Source organism: Pavona decussata, unplaced genomic scaffold, assembly GCF_977016875.1.
Source record: "Pavona decussata unplaced genomic scaffold, jaPavDecu1.1 SCAFFOLD_51, whole genome shotgun sequence".
Lineage (NCBI taxonomy): Eukaryota > Metazoa > Cnidaria > Anthozoa > Scleractinia > Agariciidae > Pavona > Pavona decussata.
The window spans coordinates 1052854-1074813 of record NW_028145473.1 but is presented as its reverse complement, the minus strand read 5'-3'; the positions used below and the strand labels follow the sequence as shown (position 1 = coordinate 1074813).

The following is a 21960-nucleotide window of genomic DNA, read 5'->3' as shown; positions in this document are numbered from 1 at the left end:
CAAGCGTAGCACTGATTTGAATAACAAATTTCGTAATGGCGGATAATGGAGGCTGTTTCATCAATTGTTCAAGTTGGAAACGCAGATGATAAGCGAAACCAAGACAGATAGGACACTATTTCAACTTAGTTACGAAACTACTACAACGCTGCAAGACTTGGTTAAAAGGTTTTAAAGGTACAGGATAGAAAATGTCGATTATGGAAGGAACATTGTGGAAGTGGACAAATTACCTGAGCGGTTTGTATGAATTTTAGATCGTCTTTTTTCTCTTGCTGTTGTTACTTAGAAGTGTTGGTGTATCAGAAAACTTCAAGGCCCTGATACCAGGAATTGTTTCTCGTCTTGCGGGAGGAATCGCATGCTATTTTAGCGCCTATAAAGCGGTATTGCCGTTACGATTTTTCGTGAAGTCAATCTGTTACTACGATACGCTGAATCCATTTCCTATAACACGATTCCCCGGTGCAAAGTTTCTCTTTCAAACCCGTTAATTTACTTATCTCGTTTTCTCGTATGCTTGAGAACCCCAAACGTAGACTCTCTTATCAGATTTTTTATGCATTTTCCAAACTTAGGATATCCAGCTGATTTTTTATACCCTAGCGTTTCCCGCGGTTTTGATCTACGATACAAATATTCCCGGTCTCATAATTTATTGATCATTTGGGAAGGACTCAAACAAAGAGAAATATTACCGATTAATTACCTCTGGAAACCACGTTCAAATAACCATAAATCTAAAGATCAGTGGTTTTTAGAATTTCTCTGGTGAGTTTTCCAGACAGTATGCAATGTAAATAAATACAACAGCAAATTTTATTTTCTAATTTTATTGGCCTTGTTTATGATGCTGTCCACGTAGGAAAATTAATTTCAGATGATTGGCACATGGAAAACGAAGTGATTTTTAATTATATTTTCCTTGAAAGCATTAACACAAAATCAATCATGTTAGCTTGTAAAAAAGGTTAATTAGGGCTTTATAAATTTTGTTGTATTGGTCAGCAGGAAAAATACTCTACCTTAAAGAGTAGCATAAAAACAATTAGAATTTGAAAATTGTGACAAAATTCCCTGGTGGAGTATTTTCTTGGAAAATGTTCTACGATGTTTGCCTTGAATTGAGTCACATATATCTAGACTAAGAAGAGAATACTGAGAACTTGATGATCTTGTTCTAGGTGTGTGTGAGAGCACTCACCTCCCACCATTGTGGCGCAGGTGCGATTCCCGGACTCCTTGGTTCTCATCCTTGCTCCAAGCTTTTTTGTTTTTTGTTTTTTTTCTGGGTGCTCCAGTTTTCCCCTGTCCGCAAAAACCAACGCTTCTACATGTAAATTCCTTGATCAATCTGGAAAGTGTCCCCAATTAGTGTTCTGCACTTAATACATTGGCACTTAGATGAAGTGATTTCTTTATTTTTTAGAGATGACCTACACTGTAATTATAATGATGGGTTTAAAATAAAATAAATTTTGAATCTTGTTTCTATTAAAACTGTGTCATGTGCGGTTTGCAAAATAATAACAAAATAAATTGAGAAAAATTATTTTACTATAACCGGTAAGGATTATGAATGGCGTTGTTGTTGTTGTTGTTGTTGTTGTTGTTGTTCTCTGGACCCTATGCTGGCGTGCTTTATTTGTTAATAGTGCCGGGCAGCCGTGTTGAAGCATCATACAGCTGTACTGTGATAATTTTCGTATTTGTATTGAACGTACCTGTACTGAAAGCAAAAACAACAACAACAACAACAAATATTTAACTTACTTATTAGCTCTGATGTCAAAATGCAAACTCTCACCTCTTGTAAGAAATGACTACGCAATTAGAGAATTTAGTAAATTGAGAATTGAAACGTAATTTATTAATATCGGGAAATTGTCAACGTGCTCATTGCCAGCATTTTTGTCATTGTTAGAAATGATGCTTCAAGAAGATGTCTTTGACAATTATTTGCTCTATTGACAACCCTAATATTTTGATTGAATCACTTGTAGGTTGGCAACCCAGATGGTTTGTTCTAGAAGTGGGTGTGTTGGCTTACTACAAATCCCAAGAAGAGGTTGGACTTGGCAGTCGAGGCTCTGTAAAAATGGCTTGCTGTGAAATTTCAGGTAACTGAACTCGTGCCATTATAAATTATGCTTAGTCAACCCTCTGAAGTTCCAATCAAGTGCCAATATTAATATGTAAATTCTCCTCACCGTTTGCTGTATAATTATTTCATACTAGTTGGGAGAATTTGTGTAAACATCAAGTCAACTGGTATTGTTGGTAATCATTAAATTTGAACTATTAATCTTACAACTTATGTATTTATGTCTGATCAAGTAGTAATATTGAAAGGATGGAGAGGCGCGTGAAAAATACATACCTGTAGGGCACGGAAAAAAGCATGGAGTGCAAGGGAGGTACTCGTTTTACATCTGCGTGTCTCTCTCATGCACATGGCTCACACGCCCTATAATTTTCATGCACTTACTACGCAGGCTAAGAAATTACATGTACAGTACATGTGCCTGTAGATCAGTACATGTACCTGTAGATGCTGATCACTACTGCTACTACTTTGCATACATTTCCCTGTATTTTTTCCTGCGAACTATTTTTAGTAGTAGTTCACGTCTGGTTCGCTATACAGACAAATGTATGGAAAGTTCAAAACACGACTGAACACTTTATGGGACATCTACAGCTGTACATCTCTCAATTTTTTGTTTCCTTAAATCCTTTTCCTAGTGCTAAAAGTTTCCAATTCACGAATTTTTCAGAAGCGATGTTTTATGAATTTAGAAAGTAATTTAACATCTTATTTCCATACAAACACTGTTATTTCAAGCCTGTTTGCCCACTCGTCAAAATAGCATCGAACCGTGATAAGGCCCATGAAAACAGATTTAACAGTTACCTCACAGACTTACATAAAACTGACCAAAGTAAAAGTAGTATGTTTTATAAACGGACTCTTGTTATCTTTTTACATTTGACCACAGTTAAAAAACCATTGTAAAAGTTTAAAAATTCGTAACTTTCATATCATAGTAAAGTAATGCGGGCTATTACACCTATAGCAGGTATGCCAAGCACTTGTTTTTACTATTGTACACAAATGTATAAAGCTTCGGATGTTTAAATGCTCTGTAATAAACTGGCAATTAAAAAAGAACTGCTGCTTTCTAGTTCACCCCACAGATTCTGTGAGAATTGATCTGAAGATCCCACCAGACCAATACATCTACCTCAGGGCAGCCACGCCTGCAGAACGACAACAATGGCTGGTGGCTTTAGGAACAGCAAAGGCATGCCTCACAACAATGAAACATAATGGGCATTCAGAAATGCCTGGAGAATGTGAGTGGATAAAATTGAATACACCACCCTGTATTATTAAACAGTTTCTGTTTATACTCTACAAAATGCAGTACACTAAGATTAATTATAGACAAAGCCCAACTACATGTACATGTATCACAAAGCTTGCACTTTCTTGGTCACTAACCCCATCCTTGATCTTCCGATATGGTACATGTATCTTGAATAAATATTTGTTTTGTCTTCAAGTATGAGTGTTCGAGATAGCAGGAGTCTTCTGTAATATTTTGAAACAACAAGTCTTACTAACAAACTGGTACAGGTACTTAGTCACTCATAAAATTAAATAATTCTTTACTTTGTAAATGCTTTCTTTGCCATAATTTCACCATAATTTCTTGTGGTGCTCTTTGTTTTAAATTTAATTATTTTAAAACAAAGAGCACTTTAATAAAAGTAAATAATTTAATTTTGTGATTAACATGTACATTGTTATTTTTGTTCCCTGCTAGCAGAGGCCTTCTTTCCGTTGTATTCACTAAACTGGCAGTCATAACAAAAAGAGACCTCTGCCCTGGGTCGAAACGGACTGTGTTGAGCATGCGCCACGGTTACCTAGCAACTGAACCATCACCAGGCCATGTTACTATGCGGGCTCACTAAATGACAGCAGAGTAACTGTAAAGAAATGTGCAAGAGACAGTGGGCTCAAGTCACGGTCAGCAAACAATACAGGGAGCATGTTGTATGCTCAACACAGTCTGTTTCGACCCAGGGCGGAGGTCTCTTTTCCTCACGCCCGTTAGTTCAGCGACTACACCAAAAAAGAGGCCTCTGCTAGCAGGGAAATATTTTTGATTTTATAAATTCATTATCCCTTGTTAGTTTCGGAGTAAAACATAGGCTGAAAATGTGATTCATCTCTTATCAAACAGCTGTGAACCAGTTGAAAGAGAAGATGCAGGAACTCAGCATGTATCGCAGTTTGCTGCTGCAACAGATTAGCACCATAAAAATGCTCTGCGCAAACAAAGAGGATAGTCAGGTATGTCAGTGGGGTAGCTGAATGAGCACTCACTAAGCTACAAAAGGTTTCAGATAAGGGTGGCCATGGTACAAGGGGACCATAAGCAGTCATAATGGCAGGGCCAAGGAAAAATTTACTTCAAAACTATTTTCATATTATTTTGTAGACTGAAGTGCTTTGAATTCATTGTGATTTTTACATTTATTCAGCTTGTACATGTACAACGTCTATGTACATGTAGCTGAGCTCATCTTCTTTATGCGGCTTGTCAAACTCTAAATTTTTGTCGATGTGAAAACAAGGCTACATGTATGAAGCTGAAGAGCAGAAAGTCATTTACTAATAGGTTTTCCGCGTTGTAGCCTCACACTTGCACAGCATTGTAATTTTTTTTCTCAGAGACAAACTTCATTTTTGGAAGCTCTTAAGATTAGCAATGGACCTAATATTTAAAAGCATCCTACACACTGCTAATCTCTTTGAGCAATTCAAAAGTAATGCTGAACTATGATTTCTTTATCTCCAGTGTAAAACACTGTTTTCTTTTAATTACCTTTTTCTATCAGGAATTTGGTGAAGCTGGAACTATGTTATCTGCAACTTGTGATGAGTTTCTCAAAAACCTTTGTGACTGCATGGACTTGGCAGAAGGCAGCTTTGGTTAGTTAACTTACCAAACATGTACCTGTAGGTCCCCTTCATCCTCTCAGATGTGTCCAGAGACAAACTTTGGTTTCCTTAAGTGTTGTTCCAATTATTGAGCAATCAATTTAAAGCTACTGAGGGCCTCAACTGACTTCAACTTACAATACAGTGTAGTTATTATAATTGTTATTGACTGCTAGAGTATTTTGTTGTTGATCATAAAAAGTTGTTGGTAACAAAAATCCAGTGTGTGAATCAAGTTATTGATGAGATCGTAAACTGCAAAATAATGAGTTATCAACGACAAATCCTTTTAAAAAAGGAAAACCTCTTTAGTTGTCAATAACAATGCAGCAGATTTATTTATTGTTGATAACGTAATTAGCAAACACATGTAGTTTTCAGAAACCAGTTTCAAATTCCAGAGACATTATTTTGTCAAATTATAATAACACCATGTGCCATCTTCAGGCAGTTGTGGGTTATCAGCAGTTTGACATGTACAGGAGCATTACAGTGTACACTGTACATGTAGTTATCAAACTCTCACCAAAAATCAAATTTATCGAACATTTGGTGTGTGGAAAAAGCTCTATCAAGCACTAATAGGACTTTGTCAAATCTTTTTTGTTGTCGAATACACATAGTTGTTGACAACGTTTTCTCCAGTCTGTTCAGGCCCTGAGAAGTACTTTGCTGTGGTGTGTTTTACATGTGACATCTTCATGTATCATGCACTGCAAACAGTTCTAATTTTAGCCTGTGGGTGAAGCCACAAAGTGTGGCCATTCAGAAGTGGTGCTTCCCTGTGGTTGTGTTTATGTTATCTACTTTAATTACCAGTGTAAATGGCATGGCAATCAAACTTAATTGCTAACATATACATAATTACACTAAGCTCATTCTTGTCTGAACCCAAACCTAGTCATCCTTACATTATACTGTATATACATGTTATTCTGAGACAATGTGTTGTTTTGTAAATATCTTGCTGACTCTTGGTTATTATTTTATTTATAATCTGCTCTACAGGTAGCTCGTCATCATCATCCCCATCGTCTCCTACCACCACGATGAGTAAGGTAAAATGGACTTGATATTTTAAAACATTCTTTTTTCTCAGGTCTGCACAACTACTTCTGACAGTCTGAATTTGGTAACTTTTTTGGAAGATTGACTGGAAATCAAATTCCAGAAAACCAACTAGGAAAAGGGAAAAAGTGACAACTTCAGAAGGAGGACTACCAGCTATGTTTGTAGTCCTCAATGTGTTTTTTGAGAAAACTATGTAATGGAATGATTGGGCCCGGGCGAGGTTTAGCTTTTGCATTTGATTGCGTGCTATGAATGACTGAGGATGAGACTCGTGGGACTGTACTGTAACGTTTGGAATCTGTTGACACAGATTGAGAAGCGATACTTATGATGGCCATGTCCAGGAGGATACAAATGTTAACATGATAAATCAAACATGTGGAAGAGTGTTTCATCCAATTTCCAAACACCGAGCTGTGGCATCAAGTGTTTTGACCAACTTGAAGGTGTTTGGAAACCGGATAAAACACTCTTTGAAGGGTTGAAATAGCTTCTCAATCCAGTAATAATTCTTGAATAAATTCAAAGCAAAAATTCACCAAATTTTGTGATAACTGAGATCACTTTTCCAACCTACTTAACGGTAGTGATTTCCTCTATGTTTTCTCATCATGATTTTGTGAAACCATATGGAACGTACAGTGTGGATGACAACATCTGCAGCAAAAGTGACGATCCTTAGTCATAAATCTCAACAAATTCAGAATGTGAAACCAAAAGTTGGTGTCACAGAACAACAACGTTCAAAGAAAGTCTGTATGCTCTGTTGTGTGATCTCCCCAACTGTCGTCGGTGCATTTTTTTTTTTTGCATCCTATTTCTCAATACAAACTCGTCTGTGAACAGGCTATAGAACTGAAGCTGTGAAGGAGGAGTTTTGAATGACTTTTCAGTCTTTATTTAGGTAGTCAAAGGAAAATGATGGTGGGTGTACATTATTTTTACCACAATACCTTGGTAATTGAACACAGCCAATAGGCTCATGATTTTTTTGCGAAATTGTTCCCCTTTGCTAGCAACATTGTGTATGCTTCTTAGTGTTACTGTGGGTTTGAAGTTTGGATAACTTTTCTGTGCATTTCTATGGGCGTTTTTAGGGTTTTCGTATGCTAAGAATTGTGGTTAAACGTACCAGTCGCCTTTTTTTTTCGTTATGGTCACAATAATTATACTTGTTACTGTAGATTTAACCATGGTTGTGTTATTGTTAACTTCTAGACTTTGTCATCAACAAAGCATAGTGCATTTAGAAAGCAAATACTTCACGAAGGTCACAGGTATGTTTAGTGACATCCTGTTTTATAACGATCACTAAAAGAAGGGACGCCCTCCCCTCCCCTGGGCCCTCACCAATCTCTCCTGTATAGCATTAAGGACGGTGCCTACTATTGTTACTGCGCATACGTTCTGCGCATCTCGAGATACTTGGGTTTCCTATGGGTGGTACCTACTAATACTGGGATATTTTTGCGCGCTTTAAAACTATGCGGAGAAAGCAGAACTTAGCAAGTGATTTTGGTATCCAAAAAGAAAATTGGGGGTAACCATGCATTTTTCAGAGATAATTAAGCTTAAGACTATTTGGAAAAAAGCGCCATACATTGCTTTGTATTTTGCTGTTTTTTAGAATAATTGTTGCTTAGTTATCTCTAAAAAAATGCGTGGTTACCCCCAATTTTTTTTTTTTTTGGATTTCAATAGGCGCTACTAAGATCTGCTTTTTTCGCATAGTAATAAACCGCGCAAAAATACTTTGTTATTAGTAGACACCGTCCTACTTCTGAGCAAATTTATACCAAAATAAAATTAATAAACAACAACAGCAAAATCAATATGATTCTTAATAATCCCCAGTCAATAGTATTGACCCTTATAAAAAAAAAAACAACAACAACGACAAAAAAAAAACGTACCCCCCAAAATAACGATCTCAAATGTACTTGTGTGTGACTCAAATTTTGCTTGTGGGCACTGTTTTCCCGTCTCGGTACATTTCAAGGTCTGGTACCCATTAAATTCGCCTACATGTACATTCCAGCTCTTATTTGTCCACTTGACAACAAACTGAGGGTTAGGTGCAGTTTTGGACATAAGTGAACAAACTTGGCCACTGGGAAGTTAACTTGCCTATACAATAACAGAAGCAACGAGAGATGCCTGTTTAAAGCCTGCCTTGTCTTCGGATTGCATTGGCAAAAAAAAAATCTTTTGAATAGCTTTTAGAAAAAAAAAGTATGTACAAATCTATTAAATGTTGGTGATTTTATTAACGTAACTACTGTACATGTACTTTACATTAAAGTACCAACAGATACAATACATGTACTGCTAAATCAAAGTCACGACCCTTTTTCTCTTTTTTTTTTTTAATTCGCAAAGACCTTCGGTCTTAGCTTGTGGGGCAGCGGCATTATTGGCTGTTTGAGCTTAATTATGATCATCCTTTTTGCTCGTAGTATTTTAAATGACGTGACTTGCATGTATTTTTATTACAGGTCATCGTCCCCGCCGCCATCACCTACTTCAAGTCTAGCTAGCACGTTAAGCTCCACATTCAATGGTCAGTGGCATCTCTATACTAACTGTAGAACATTTTCCTAATTAAACAAAAAACAACAACAACAACAACAACAAATGATTTTTATCCCTTGCTTTCGACGTAGACTTTTCTTTGCTGTTAGCTTTACATTCGCCACTTAAAAATATTTTCAACGAAAGAGATGAATTTCTCCTTTAACTTTTAATCGCGGATTAAGTAGCATTAATGGCCTGTCGAACAACCGGGCCCACGTGCCCTGGGTAATTACAGTATAACGGAAGAAAAGTGAAAAGTCAACCTTGTTCCCAGTGCTTTCCCTCCAGTTTACGCGAGGGGAAAGCCCTGGAAACAAAAATTTCCATGACATAAATAGTTTAACGTTTCTTTTAGTTTTATACTGAAGCCCAGTCCACAGATTTCAAAAATTCAAAATCAGGTTTCATGTACGATTGCGCCTTTCAGCTACTTGCGAACCATAAAATTTAAACGTGGCGAAAATGGAGTTTTGAAAATCCTACCGACAATGCCAATTTTGGAAAACAGTGCAAGGTTCAACACGAGTGAAGGGTGGCTTTCATGGATGGACAGAAAGTAGTTTGACAAGTTTTTGAAATATCTCTTTCCAAACTAAATAAAATGTTACAATAACTGTCCAAATTCTCGCGCGCTGATTGGCTCGTAGCTATTGTCTATAAGAGTACAGACAATAAAAATGACGTCAGATGTAACGCGCGCGCTTTCTCAAGGAAAAAAATAGCCAATTCCGCTCGTACATTTTTCCATGTTATTGTAAGAAACAAATCGACGGCAGTTTTCTATGGTCTATACTCTTATAGACCATAAAATGACGTCAAAAAATGTTCAAAACTCAAGTGGAACCACGAGCCGCAGGCGAGTGGTTTCACTGCCAAGTGAAACCACTGCCGTCGATTTGTTAATTACGCAAACTCTGGAGCGTAAAGATCTCTGTAATCCTTTCCAGGGCCACCAAGCGTAGCAACTATGAGCGACCAATCAGCTGGCAGCGAGCAAACAGCGTCCTCAGTTGTCAAACACCCCTCGACCCAGACTCCCGCGCAAGTTGTTGGAAATCGCTCTTCAACAAACTCCGCTAACCACACAGACCGCAGGCACGGGCAAGCCAGTGGAGTGAGCAGTAACTCTAGGCTCAATCACAAGGCAATGTACATTGAATCGTCTCGCAATTCCCTTGATTCTCTATCGTCCACTTCAAACTCCGAGGAAATGAAGGAAGAACCCCTAACGTTCTTCACTGCGGCAAAGTATAGGTAAGGTTAGCCTTGATAATCAGTTTGAACACTTAAATCCAAGAACTGTTGTCACTTTAAATCTTGAATCCTAATTATCTTCCCAAGATATTTTACAATCCAGAAATGCCATCAAATGTTTTCAGCGTAAAGTGCCATAAATATCTCAGATTTCGGGCTGATTTTTAGAGTTAAATACAAGGAAGTAGAACGGGTTGGGAGAAGAAGTAATTTGAGAAAAGTGAAATGAAATTTCGCTCTTTTACTCCTTTATAAAATCACTCCTCGTTTCATAAACTTCCCGGCCCCCGTTGTTCAAAGAGCGTATAACTCTATCCATCGGATAAATCGGCGTTATCCAGGGGATAAAATGTACTCCAACCAATACGTTGTGTCCGCTGGATAGAGTTACCCGTTCTTTGAACAACCGGGGCCAGTTTCCCCGTCGAATGCCTGCATGTTATTGTACGTTTGTGATGACCTTGCTGTAACCTCAATGATTTAACTACAAACATGATCGACTGAGTACACTAACAGCATGAGGGTTAGAATAAAAAGAATAAAACGAAAAAATGGCAAGTTTCTCTTACCATTCTTCACAGCTGGTAAAACTGAAGGTTAACTGACAAAATGCTAAGGCTATTGAGACCATGTGTCAGATATGAACCTAGTAAACATGGCCTACCTCTCCTCGAGTCTCGCTATAGCTCACTTGTTGGAGCATCTGACTGATGTGCATAAGGTTAATACAGGATTACATTTGTGTTTGTTTGTAGGTTTGAAAATATCCAGATTGGAGTGGACAATGGCATACCCACTAAACCATTTCTTTCGTCTTGTTCTTGTATTTTACCGTTTCTGGGTAAGTTTAAAAGTAGAGTAACTGAATAATAATAATAATAATAATAATAATAATAATAATAATAATAATAATAATAATAATAATAATAAATTTAAAATTTATACCGCTCAGTTTCTATAAAAATATTCAACTGCGCCTTACAATAAATATAAAAATTAAAAATAAAATAGAAGTTCAAAATTACAAGTCTAAAATTCCATAAATAAATAAAATAATTCATCAATAATGCAAATTAATTATTAATAATAACTATAGTCAGTGAAGTCAGTGTTGTTTTTGTTTTTTTTCTTTTTTGTCAGTAAAGCCTTTTTGGTGACCGTTGTAAAACCTAATTAAAACAATTATAGTTGGGATATCAAATCATCTGTAGCTGTAATGGAAAGTCACCAGACTCCAAAAGAAGACTTTTGCAGTATAAGAGACAAGCCAACACAGATGATAATTATTTAAGTTCCAGTCACCGTCCGCCACTGATTATTTGTTGGTAATCCTATCCGAGGTTTGTATGCAAATTGTAAACACTCCATGCAAGCTAAGTCACGCTTAGTTTTCGTTTGACTTTTGATTGGTTGAAAACAGAGAACTAGTCCAATAGGCCTTATCACGGTTTTCGACGCCATTTTGACGGGTAGGCAAACAGGCTTGAAATAACAGTGTTTGTATGGAAACCCAATGTCAAATAATATTCATAAAACAGCGCTTCTGAAAAGTTTATGAATTATAAACTTTTGGCGCAAGGAAAAGGATTTTAAGGACAAAATTGGAGGGATGTAGCTGTGACAGAAAGCGTCCAGTCGTGTTTTGAACTTTCCATACATTTGTCTGTATAGCGAACCAGCCGTGAACTGCTACTAAAAATAGTTCGCGGGAAAAAATACAGGGACTGGAAATGTATGGAAAGTTCAAAACACGACTGGACGCTTTCTGTCTCAGCTACATCCCTCCAATTTTTTCCTTAAAATCCTTTTTCTGGTGCCAAAAGTTTCCAATTCACCGCGGCATGAATTTTTCAGAAGCGATGTTTTATGAAAATTATTTGACATCGGATTTCCATACAAACACTGTTATTTCAAGCCTGTTTGCCTACCCGTCAAAATGGCGTCGAAAACCGTGATAAGGCCTATTCCCAGCACTATAACTGGTTTGCTTGAATTTGTGGGTGAAAACTGGAGTTGCAACCGCTCAACTGAAAGCTGTTGAACAGCTTGTACTCAGTAATTCCATAATGCTCAATTTCAGCAGTTAATTTAAGTCTTTCTGCCTTGAATTTCCCATGTATTCTTTCTTGGTAGTGAAACCAAGTGAACAATGTAATCAGCGAATTGGTCTACGCCTGTTTTCCTGCGCTTAGCTTCGGTTGCAGTCATCTTTCGTGTCTGTGATTAAGCAAGTACATGATTGTTATAATTTACGTTTGGTGTAACTGAAGAAAACCTCTCAGTTTGCAAACGAAAAAATGGAAGGATTTCGACCAACTTTTACCGTATTTTGTTGTTGTTTCCAGACGTTCTTGGGTCAACGGCATTCGCTCCTGTGAAGTTGGACATCAGTGGAAACATAAAAGTAAGATTTTTTTTTTCGTTGTCTATCACTGTTGTCACCGTAATTAAATTGAACTTTAGCCTTCGAACAGTCAAGTTGGAATCATACTTTTTGGTCATTGTCTAGAATTATCACATTTCACTGAGATAAAACGTGATTGTAACTTTTGAGTCTGTGGATGGCCGTGTTGGTTATTTCTGAATTTTGCTTTAGCTTTGAATTAAGCGGCTCAAACGCAACTAGCAGACAGACATCACTTAATCACCTATCTTCAAATTGCTTTTATTTTATTTTGAAAAATTCCCAATACAGTTTTAGACGCAATTGCCTGCTAAACACCTTGCAATCACCCGATGTTCTGTAGAGTAAAATGGCCACTCGGCTTATGTACATGTGCGTTTATAAATCTCGGTCCATTTGGAGTTAAGGTGTCGTTGTCGGATACAATTTTCCTTTTATCCAACAAATTTTGAATTCCATGTTTCTCAGTTTTATACTTGCTTCAAAAATGATACGTAGGTTTCGACACTTGGCTCCAAAATTGAGCGCTTACGGGTCTTTGCGCGGAACGTCACAGAGCCAACTTTGCAACGCAGCATTTTCTTATACCTGTATATTTGTGTGGACTAACTTATGTACTTTTACTTTGTTTTAGAAACTCGAAGCCAAGTACGAAACCGACCCCAAGGCGTTCATAACGCTTCAAAATATTGTTTATCAAGAACTCAAAAGCAACACATGTACAGCGAAAAACTCGGCAACGGACGCGCTACTCTGGCTAAAGAGGTGAGTAATTGATAGTGCACACTTTCAGGGTTTATTCTAGAAACTGGCCTCTGAGGGTCCTCTAGGCCCCCTTTGGAGCTTTGATATAGAGCCTTTTTCACGGAAAAGAGGTCACGTGAAAAAACGGCTAAAATATTTCAACTTCTCGTACAGATATTTGGCATCAGCTTGGTTCAGACGAGAAGAACCAGAGTCTTCTGACGTTTTTTAGGTTTGCTCTGCTCATTCAACCAACACAGCAACTGACCAACAGCTATGTACAAGATACGATTCGGCTTAATGTATTCTGTGATGTAACCACGTCCACCAATCACCATCAATCACTCCCCACCCACCGACGCAGCTCCACAGCTTCTTTAGAACCTAACCTCTTTATCCATGGTGCTATTTACATTGATACACATCTAGTCGACACCATCGCCTGATGAAGACCCAATGTAGCAGTCGAAATGTCGCGATCCACGCGTCTCTGACACAATCGTGAGACGAATAATTAATTTGAGCTATCATTTCAAATCACGCTGACTAACACGTTTCATGGCATGTTTGCGATTCAACGTCAGAGAGTACATGTACCAAAGAGTCCTTTCAAAAGATAAGTGATTTGAAAAGTTAAAACACGCCAACGGAGAGTAACAGCACAACTGGCGTTTAAATAGGCTCCTTTATGCCTTTTCTCCTTTACAAATAATTAGCACAACCCCAAGATGCTGCCTTGCCAGAGCTATGTTTACTGGGCAAAAACACCACATTCAAGCGTGTCTTTAACCACCGTCAAGATGAAATAAAGTAACACTCACTTAGATGCCTGGCCACATGGCCAACATTAGACTCCTAAAGGGTATCGGCTGAAATGTGAATACCTGCCACCCCAAGTCCCAGGCCCCCAAAGAACCGAAAAATACCCACTTGGAAGAAGAGACATAAAAATCCTATTTGCTAGCAAATGTTTTCTTTCGATTAAAATTCAGTTTGATATCGAGGTCTAGACGACACACAACAGAAATGAATAAACGTGATTATTAAATTTTCTTTGTGTGTCCTTTTAGCCTCATTGCCAAGCTGACTTTTGATTTATCGAAAGGAGCCTATTATACTGCGGGTTTGGTGCGATGGCTCCGTCTGACTCAAATCCTACTGCGTCTCACTGAAACAAGAATCACCTCTTAAATTTTGTGCCAACCCGCCTGGTAAAGGGAGTTTATGGTATTTGTTTTTATACCACGGGTAACGAATTCCGATTCCAAATATCGAGGACTGTGTTGAAAAACGAGACGCGCCAATTTTTTTTTTTAAACCAACTTGGCGGTGTTTGGAAATCAGATGGAACACTCTTTCGAGTGTTTGATATAGCTTCTCAAATCATTACTAATTCTTGAGGAAATTAATACAAAGCAAAAGTTCATCAAATTCTATGATAATTATCATCACATTTCCAAACCTCCAAGGTTCACGGTAGTGATTTCCTTTGCTTTCTCTTCATGAATTGTAACCAAGTTTGAGACGTTTGTGGGAAAACGACGTTTAATTGATTTTCCCAGTGGTCCTTTTAGAATTCCTTAACGTTGCCATGTTATTAAATATCAGAGCCTTAGAATTCATGCAAGTGTTTCTCGGCGAGGTGGCTCGAGGAGAAAAAGATCTCGCCGTTGCAGCAGGTAATGATTCTTTAAAACGTAATGTGTATGAAACTTTACCTGGCCTTCAAGGGTGTCCAGCGTTTGCTAGAACATGTTTTCAGAGTCTTAAATTTATTTTAGTTACAAAAAAAGCCTAACGTTCCTTTTTGAAAAGGAACGACAACTTGTGAATTTGAGTAACAAATAATCTAGTCCGTTGAAGTTTTGGTCTTCTATTCAGCCGCTGTTTGGTTCGTCACGCAGCCCCCCCTTTCCTCAAAAATGTGTGACTTTCAAAAGAATTGCTGCATGACTGTAAACTTTTGTGTCAAAGGAATGCGAGCTATCAAGCTGTGTTAGTGTACGCAGTTATCACTTCATTGGACCCGAAATATACTGGGAAACATCTTTAGAAAAGATCTTTGTAGCGTTTTGCTTGATACTCCCCCTTTGGGTGCCCCTGGGATTCTGCGTCTAATCCATCCACCGTTTTGATCGGTATTAGCAACATAAAGCGACTATTTCAGCTGCCTGAAAGGCTGAGAAGAAAGCGTTTGTGCGTACCCCCCCCCCTCCTCCCTCCCCCTCCTCCTCCTCCTCCTCCTCCCTCCCCCTCCTCCCTCCCCCTCCTCCCTCCCGATGGGATGCTTGTTGATCCTCAGCGCTCTGTACAGTTTGCACTACACACTGATTCACCTCAGGGGAGGTACACCAGGTGGGGTATTTAAGGTGTCTTGTCAATGGAAACAATGTGGGGCAATACACAATGGTCCCCATAACCTTTGTCTAATTATCAAATGTAAGTTTTCAATGATACCTTGTTTTCTTGCCATGCGCTTTATTTAAAGTGTTTGTTTCCCATTTCTTTTCCACTCATATTTTAGGCACAGCATACGGTAAAACACTTCGTAGATATCACGGCTGGGTCGTCAGGGGTGTTTTTGCGGTAAGTGCGTCTTTGCAAAAGTTTTCAGCAGTATTTTATGTAATATATCAAACACGAGGAAACTGTTTCATCTGCTTTCCAGACAGCAAGAAGTGGTTTGACAATTTTTTTTTTACCAACCTCGAGGTGTTTGAAAATCGGATGAATCACAACCGATTAATCAGCGAAAATCAATGAAATTAAAGTCGAATCTTTTCTTCATGGGTTGGCAATCGATTTGACAATGTCGATCGATTTTTTGATATCGAGTGACATTTGGTATCGTGGATTAGTAGAGCGGGGGTCTTTTCCAGAGGTTTTCTCCTTGAAATCCAGTTTTTCTTTGTCCTTTAAAACGAGGGTCTCAGTGAATTTAATCGTTAGTCGTAAAATGACCCAAAATTTTAGTTGTTAGGCGTAACGTAAAAAATTCCTATCCACAATTTGCATTTTAGAGATTGTCAAGATCGCTTGTTAGGACCTTTTGTGTCTTGTCTAGTGGCTGATGTACCCTATTTCAGCCTGCTTTCATTCTTGAAAAGGTCGTTAGAGACCTACAGACCCTAAACATGTGTTTTGCAACAATGGAAACTAATTTTGAACTTTCAGTAAAGCAACTGACTTTCTTTTCAGATGTCTGTTAACCGTAACGGAGAGAAATTAACCGTTCGCCGTAGAAAAGCCAAAATATTAGCCGTCAACCGTAGATGCCTCCACCCCATTGAGATCCTCTAAAACTAGCATTTCCAGATTGCAATTCGATCGTCTTATATATACAGTAGATTATCGGCGTGGAAACATCCTGTAGATAAGAGTTGTGCTTTTTCCTCACTAGAATCTGATGAAGTACTAAATAATACTTAATTTATATATTTTAGCTGGCTGTGAAGGCAGTCCCGTACAGATCAGATTTCCTTACCTCGCTTGGGACCACAGACAAGGGCGTGGTACCTCATAAGGATGTTATACGGGACATGAAGATGTGCGTGGAGGGACTGAGTCGAGCTACGAACATTATAAACCAGTTTTACAGGAAACACAAACTTGATTCCGAGGATACTGTGTAACGATAACAACAGCGTGACGTTTGATTGAGTGAGGAAAGGTTCGTTTGTGTCCGTTTGACCCTGCAACGACACTGTCACGCTCTCCATGAAACCCTGTCACGAGCACAGTCATACTTTTATATACGTGCTGCTAAAATAATGCAAACATTATTTAAACGGCTAGATTCATATTTCTATTGTTTTAAATTTAGTCTAAATCTTAATATAACATTGACGAGATGCCTTGGTTTTCGAGGACCAAAGAACTTTTTTAAAAGGCCGTTGGACAGACAATAATGTTCATAGTAAAGCAAAAAACTAGCCACAAGGAGGCAATACCCAAGTTACATCCACAAATAAATATAGAGTCTATGAGAGCATTGCGTACTGAACGACGGGAAAATGTGCAAACCTCCCTAAAACGAGCAAAATTCTGCGGAAGAACTTTGTATGAGCTTCTTAATTATGCGGACGTGCCATGGAAATCGGAGCAACCAGTCAGAAAATTTGAAAGAATATTGGAGAAATAAGCTGTACACTTAAAGCTGGAAATTGTATCAGATACAAGAACCAAGCCATATTCCTTACTCAGATTGAAAAGCTGTAGCCACATCATGTTCGTCATCAGACTGTAATCAGTGCACACTTCGACTCTCGGGCTTATTTGTCTGAGAACTCATAATACACAAAATACTTTAATGAGAACGGCATTGCCGGCAACAATGAATTCAACTTGCGAAGGCCGCCCCTTGTGACAAGTAAGAACGTGTGTGCAAGGGTGTTATAAAACGAATATCTCGTTTGTGTGAATAATTTTCAACCAGTGTGTGTTTCATTCAAGGAGAAAGTGGTTGAACCACGCACTCCTGGTACAAACAAAGCTTATACACCGTTCAATTGGAACCTTCAATCTCCCTCCCTTGTGGTGTTGCACAATGTAGTAATCTTAATCGATCTTGATAGCCCTGACATAGACGAGAACAGAAGTAAATAAGGTAAAAAAAAAAATACCAATTTCATAAGCTAGCCCTCTTTCGTCAAGTGGATGTGGATAGGAGGTAAAAATTATGACGCTAATGACCCGGTTTCGAGGCAAACGCTAATTTGATTTTTTTTTAAAACTTCCTTGGTCGTTTGAATTGAGATTTCTGTTGTAAAAAATCCTAAGATTTCTGCTGCGTAAACATCATAAAGAGTGCATCCTTGTTTTGAAGTATCTATTATTGTAACAACCGTATTCAACACCAAAGAAATGCGTACGTACACAGCCTGGTATCTAGGCCTTCTCTCTTGCTTCGTTGTCCGCGCGAAATCCGAAACGGGGCATCGGTTTTATTCAATGGCGTTACCGGGAGAGTGTAGGGCCCAGGCTAAACGAGTCGGAAACGCCTTGAATCCAGGCTCAATCTACAGATCAACGTAAAACACAGACACTTTTTTTTTTTTTTTTTTTTACACTGAAACAAGATAACTAAGGATTTGAAAAAACATTTCAGAACAAAAAGTAGCGATATTAAAACATGACGTTTCGGCGACGACATGCCACAAGAAACACCACAATACCGCGTTTATGTGGAACTGTTACGACTTTTGTTATTGGAGTGAAAATTTTGATCCGCTATAACTACCCCAGAAGGTGGCTCAATTTATGACTCGTATGGATATGAAATATTGGAGCGGTATCATCAGAGACCCACGATGATCTTTTACCTCTGAAAAAGTCACGACGGTGCCATATATACGCGTAATATTTAATTAAATTTAATCTAATTTAATATATGAATTTCATGTACTGTATTATAAGTATTCTTGAGTTAAGATTTAAGATAATATAAAATGAAATATAGAACTCAAGTTTAAAGGCGACGTTTACATGTGTTTCCGGTTGAAAATTGTACCTGTATTTGCCTGAAAACAGATTTTTCTCCATGGTCTTAGCCTTTTGAAAAAGACCAGATAATTTTGCCATTGCTTTTTGGTACAGACTTGCCAATGCGTTACCTAAGAATGCAAAAAATTTTCCAGCTATAATTATTTTATCTCCGTTGCGGTTGGGTGGGGCATTGTGCGTGTAAAATTGTTTCGGATCCAGTCAGGAGGAGATTTTGAGATTTTCAGGCTACCAGACTATCGGGAATTTCTGTAAACGGGCCCGGTTCGGTAATTATGCCTTATAATACATTTATCCGGTATAACTAGAAAGGCTTTTAATATTGGACCAAATTTCGCCAATGTTATGACGACAGGATTAAAATCATCCACAAAGAGCTCATTCATAGCAATCATTTAAACTGTAGGGTCCCGTTTGCACCGATGAGTTTTTGAAAAGTCCTTGTGTCTTAGCGTTTTTGTATTGTTTGTACATTCCCAAATGAATAAATCTTGCTTCCACGACAATCAACGATCAAAATCACTGTCAGCGAATTCAGAAGTCTCGGTCTTCACCTGGTATCGAAACGACGCATTTTTGCCCGTCTCGGCCACACCACCATTTTCATCAGTTATTGATTCTTTTTATGTGGAATATACGCGAAAACGCATGTAAAAAAATACACGAAAGGCCATTTCCGAGTTGCTGAGTGTGAACCTCACTATGAAAGCGAGGCTAAGTGCAAAACGTTTCATATGAAAATAAGTTTTGTTTGCATATGAATCAAAACTAATTTTCATAACAAAACTTTGCACTTAGCCTCGCTTCAAAATGACGTTCAAAGCAACTCGGAAATGGTCTATTATAAACTTAAATAGACGGGCACAAAAATTTATCACCTCGCGATGTAAACGTCGCCTTGAAGAGCAAAAAAGCGTATAGTTTTACCTCCGATTTGTTATGAGCCTTGGGTTCGATAAGAGAAACGAGAAGTTTCTTGAAATCGGTGGTGTGTAATGATAAATAAAGACAGAGATACCGTCTGGAAATAAAGTTATTTATTAATCAAAAAACAGAATGTACTCTTGCTTGTAACTAAATACTATGCATGCATTTGCTACGAACTTGCAAAAACTTGTCTATTAATGTAAGGTGGCTCACAACGGTTTCAAAACACTTCCCCTCAGTTATAATTTGATCGATCAATACTACCTATCGGAGAGAAGAAAACGAGGAGTGTTTGTGATATATACCACAACTTTCAATATCTGCTCAATTTTGTATGAATTTTATTGCCACCAAAATGGTTTTGGGAATATTCACTGTTAAAAAAAAGTGTAAATCGTATCCAGCTGCTGACCAAACCTGCGACAAGAAAGATGGGGGCACACATGACTCTTCACCAGTCTTCTCTTTCGTAACAAGGGAGAGTAAAGGTTGATAGTACCCGGATGCTAGAATGAGAGAAAAGACTGGGACAGAGTCACAAGGCGCACTGTGAAATGGGTCTTCCCAGGAATACCAGGGGCGCTTCCCATTTAGCCGAAATGTCTGGTTCAACCGGCTGAAATTCATATGAAACGCACAGATTAAACGGACGTTTTCCGAAGCAAACTTGCTGATGTATTCCACTTTTCCCGTAACCGGCCGGATCGAACGCGAAAGATATAGTTCCGTTTGTACCAAATTTACATCTCTATTTTGTTGTCTTCTTGTGCCGCTATTGCGCCATTGTGTACGTTTTTAGATCTATCAGAAGCTTACAAATGCAAAAGCGGCTTTCCATTTGACCCGGAAATGTTCCAGGAAATCCAACCGAAAATTTTGGTTAAATGGAAAGCTTACCAAATGTTTTCGAGCCATGGAAAAATGTGTTATATCCATTCTCTGTGGATTTGCGGTAGTTTTTCTTTTAAACTTGGCCAATGTGGTTATTTATCTTATGTTAATCTTTTTTTTTTTTTTTGGCAAGCTTTTAGAAGTGCAAAAAATCATACTTTTGGTGATGAACAACATACATCTAAAATAGTGATATTGGCCCGAAAAGTTTTCGGGAGTTTTCAAAAAACGCACGCCGAAACTCATTGTTTAGTCATTACAGCACAAGACAATACCATTAAGGAAGGTTAAAAAGACATTCATTCTTGCTACAAAACATTCTTTTGACTGTATACACTGCTCGGGTCTTTTTCGTGCAGTATTCGGCAGCCGTCGTATTCGTGCAAAAAAAACTCGGATGTGATGCCTGCCTCGGACGACAACTGGTACATGTTACGCTTTAATGAATATCGGCCGAAATGTAACTAAATAGTCCAAAAATATGAGGTTTGAAGTAAACATGGAGTAGTTCAGGGCTAGTAAATTGATTCGATACACAGGGAAATATTTTTGGCTTATCGCATTTAACACACATTTATTTTTCTTTTTTCAGTTTTATTAGACGTTAACGTCTTGAGTCAGATGAAAGTGAAACTATTCTCATCAATCGCTGAGTCTTGAGATGAGAGCTGTTCACTTATCTTTTATCGATGTTAGATTATTTGAAGTTCCATCGACTTTGTTGAATGAAATGAATAATTTACAACTCAAAAACCAAGTAAGTGGAATTTTGTCAGGGATAAGGTTTACATTGAAAACTACTCGAGCGTGAAATAGGGGGATAGTTGTTTAAATTCAAATTACCGGCACATAGGATCAAGCAAAAACAATGTCATTTCAATCAGTATGACAGGAAAGAAATTCACTGGAGAATCCACTCGACAAAATCTGTAACAAGCCGAGGACAATTTGACAGTGTTGACCAACAACATGGCTAGCGATCCTTATCCTGACAACTTACCCGCAGATCGAGATGAAGAAATGGAGGCGTTCGATATTTCGCCAATGGCTCTTTCTTTCGAGGCGGCTGGTATTATCGGGATGTGCTCGACAATTATAATCGGCAACGGGCTTCTCTGTGTACTGAGCTTCCGCAAGCCTGGCCAGTCTTATACGGGAAATATCACCCTGCTATACGTGGCTGTAGCAGATATATTTACCGCTGTTATCACGATGCCGCTGATGGTAGCTTCACTGTTGGAGCTGAAGTGGAAGTACGGGGACCTGCTCTGTAAGACAACAGGAGTTTTAACATTGTTGTTTCTATGTTCCAGTTTGTTGATTCTATGCCTCGTGCTTCTTCACCGCTTTTGGCTCGTTTTCTGTTCAAGCGAAAACCTGGAATCTATTTCAAGAAAACAAACGTTGATATTCTTAGTGGTTGTGGTTCTGGCAATAGCCATCGCGTGTTTGGTGTTTATAGTGGACTGGAGAACACTCCAAGCCAATCCAACAAGACTTCTTTGCCGAATGGCCAACTCACCTAATTATATTGCTTATAGAATGTACTATTGCGTTTTCTCCATGATCGTGCCATTGT

General features: G+C 38.3%; 1 protein-coding gene across 1 annotated transcript; it reads left to right on the top strand.

Annotated features, from left to right (window-relative positions):
* The first annotated feature begins 18 nt into the window (after nt 1–18).
* Nucleotides 19–17049, top strand: LOC146480992 (pleckstrin homology domain-containing family A member 8-like). The gene is made up of 15 exons (XM_085108682.1): nt 19–240; nt 2004–2120; nt 3187–3357; nt 4254–4363; nt 4912–5005; nt 6023–6072; nt 7304–7362; nt 8581–8645; nt 9607–9913; nt 10669–10754; nt 12259–12317; nt 12952–13082; nt 14670–14740; nt 15586–15647; nt 16505–17049. Exons 1-15 carry the CDS (start codon nt 192–194, stop codon nt 16691–16693), a joined length of 1620 nt encoding a protein of 539 aa, XP_084964808.1. The 5' UTR covers nt 19–191; the 3' UTR covers nt 16694–17049.
* The last annotated feature ends 4911 nt before the right edge of the window (nt 17050–21960 follow it).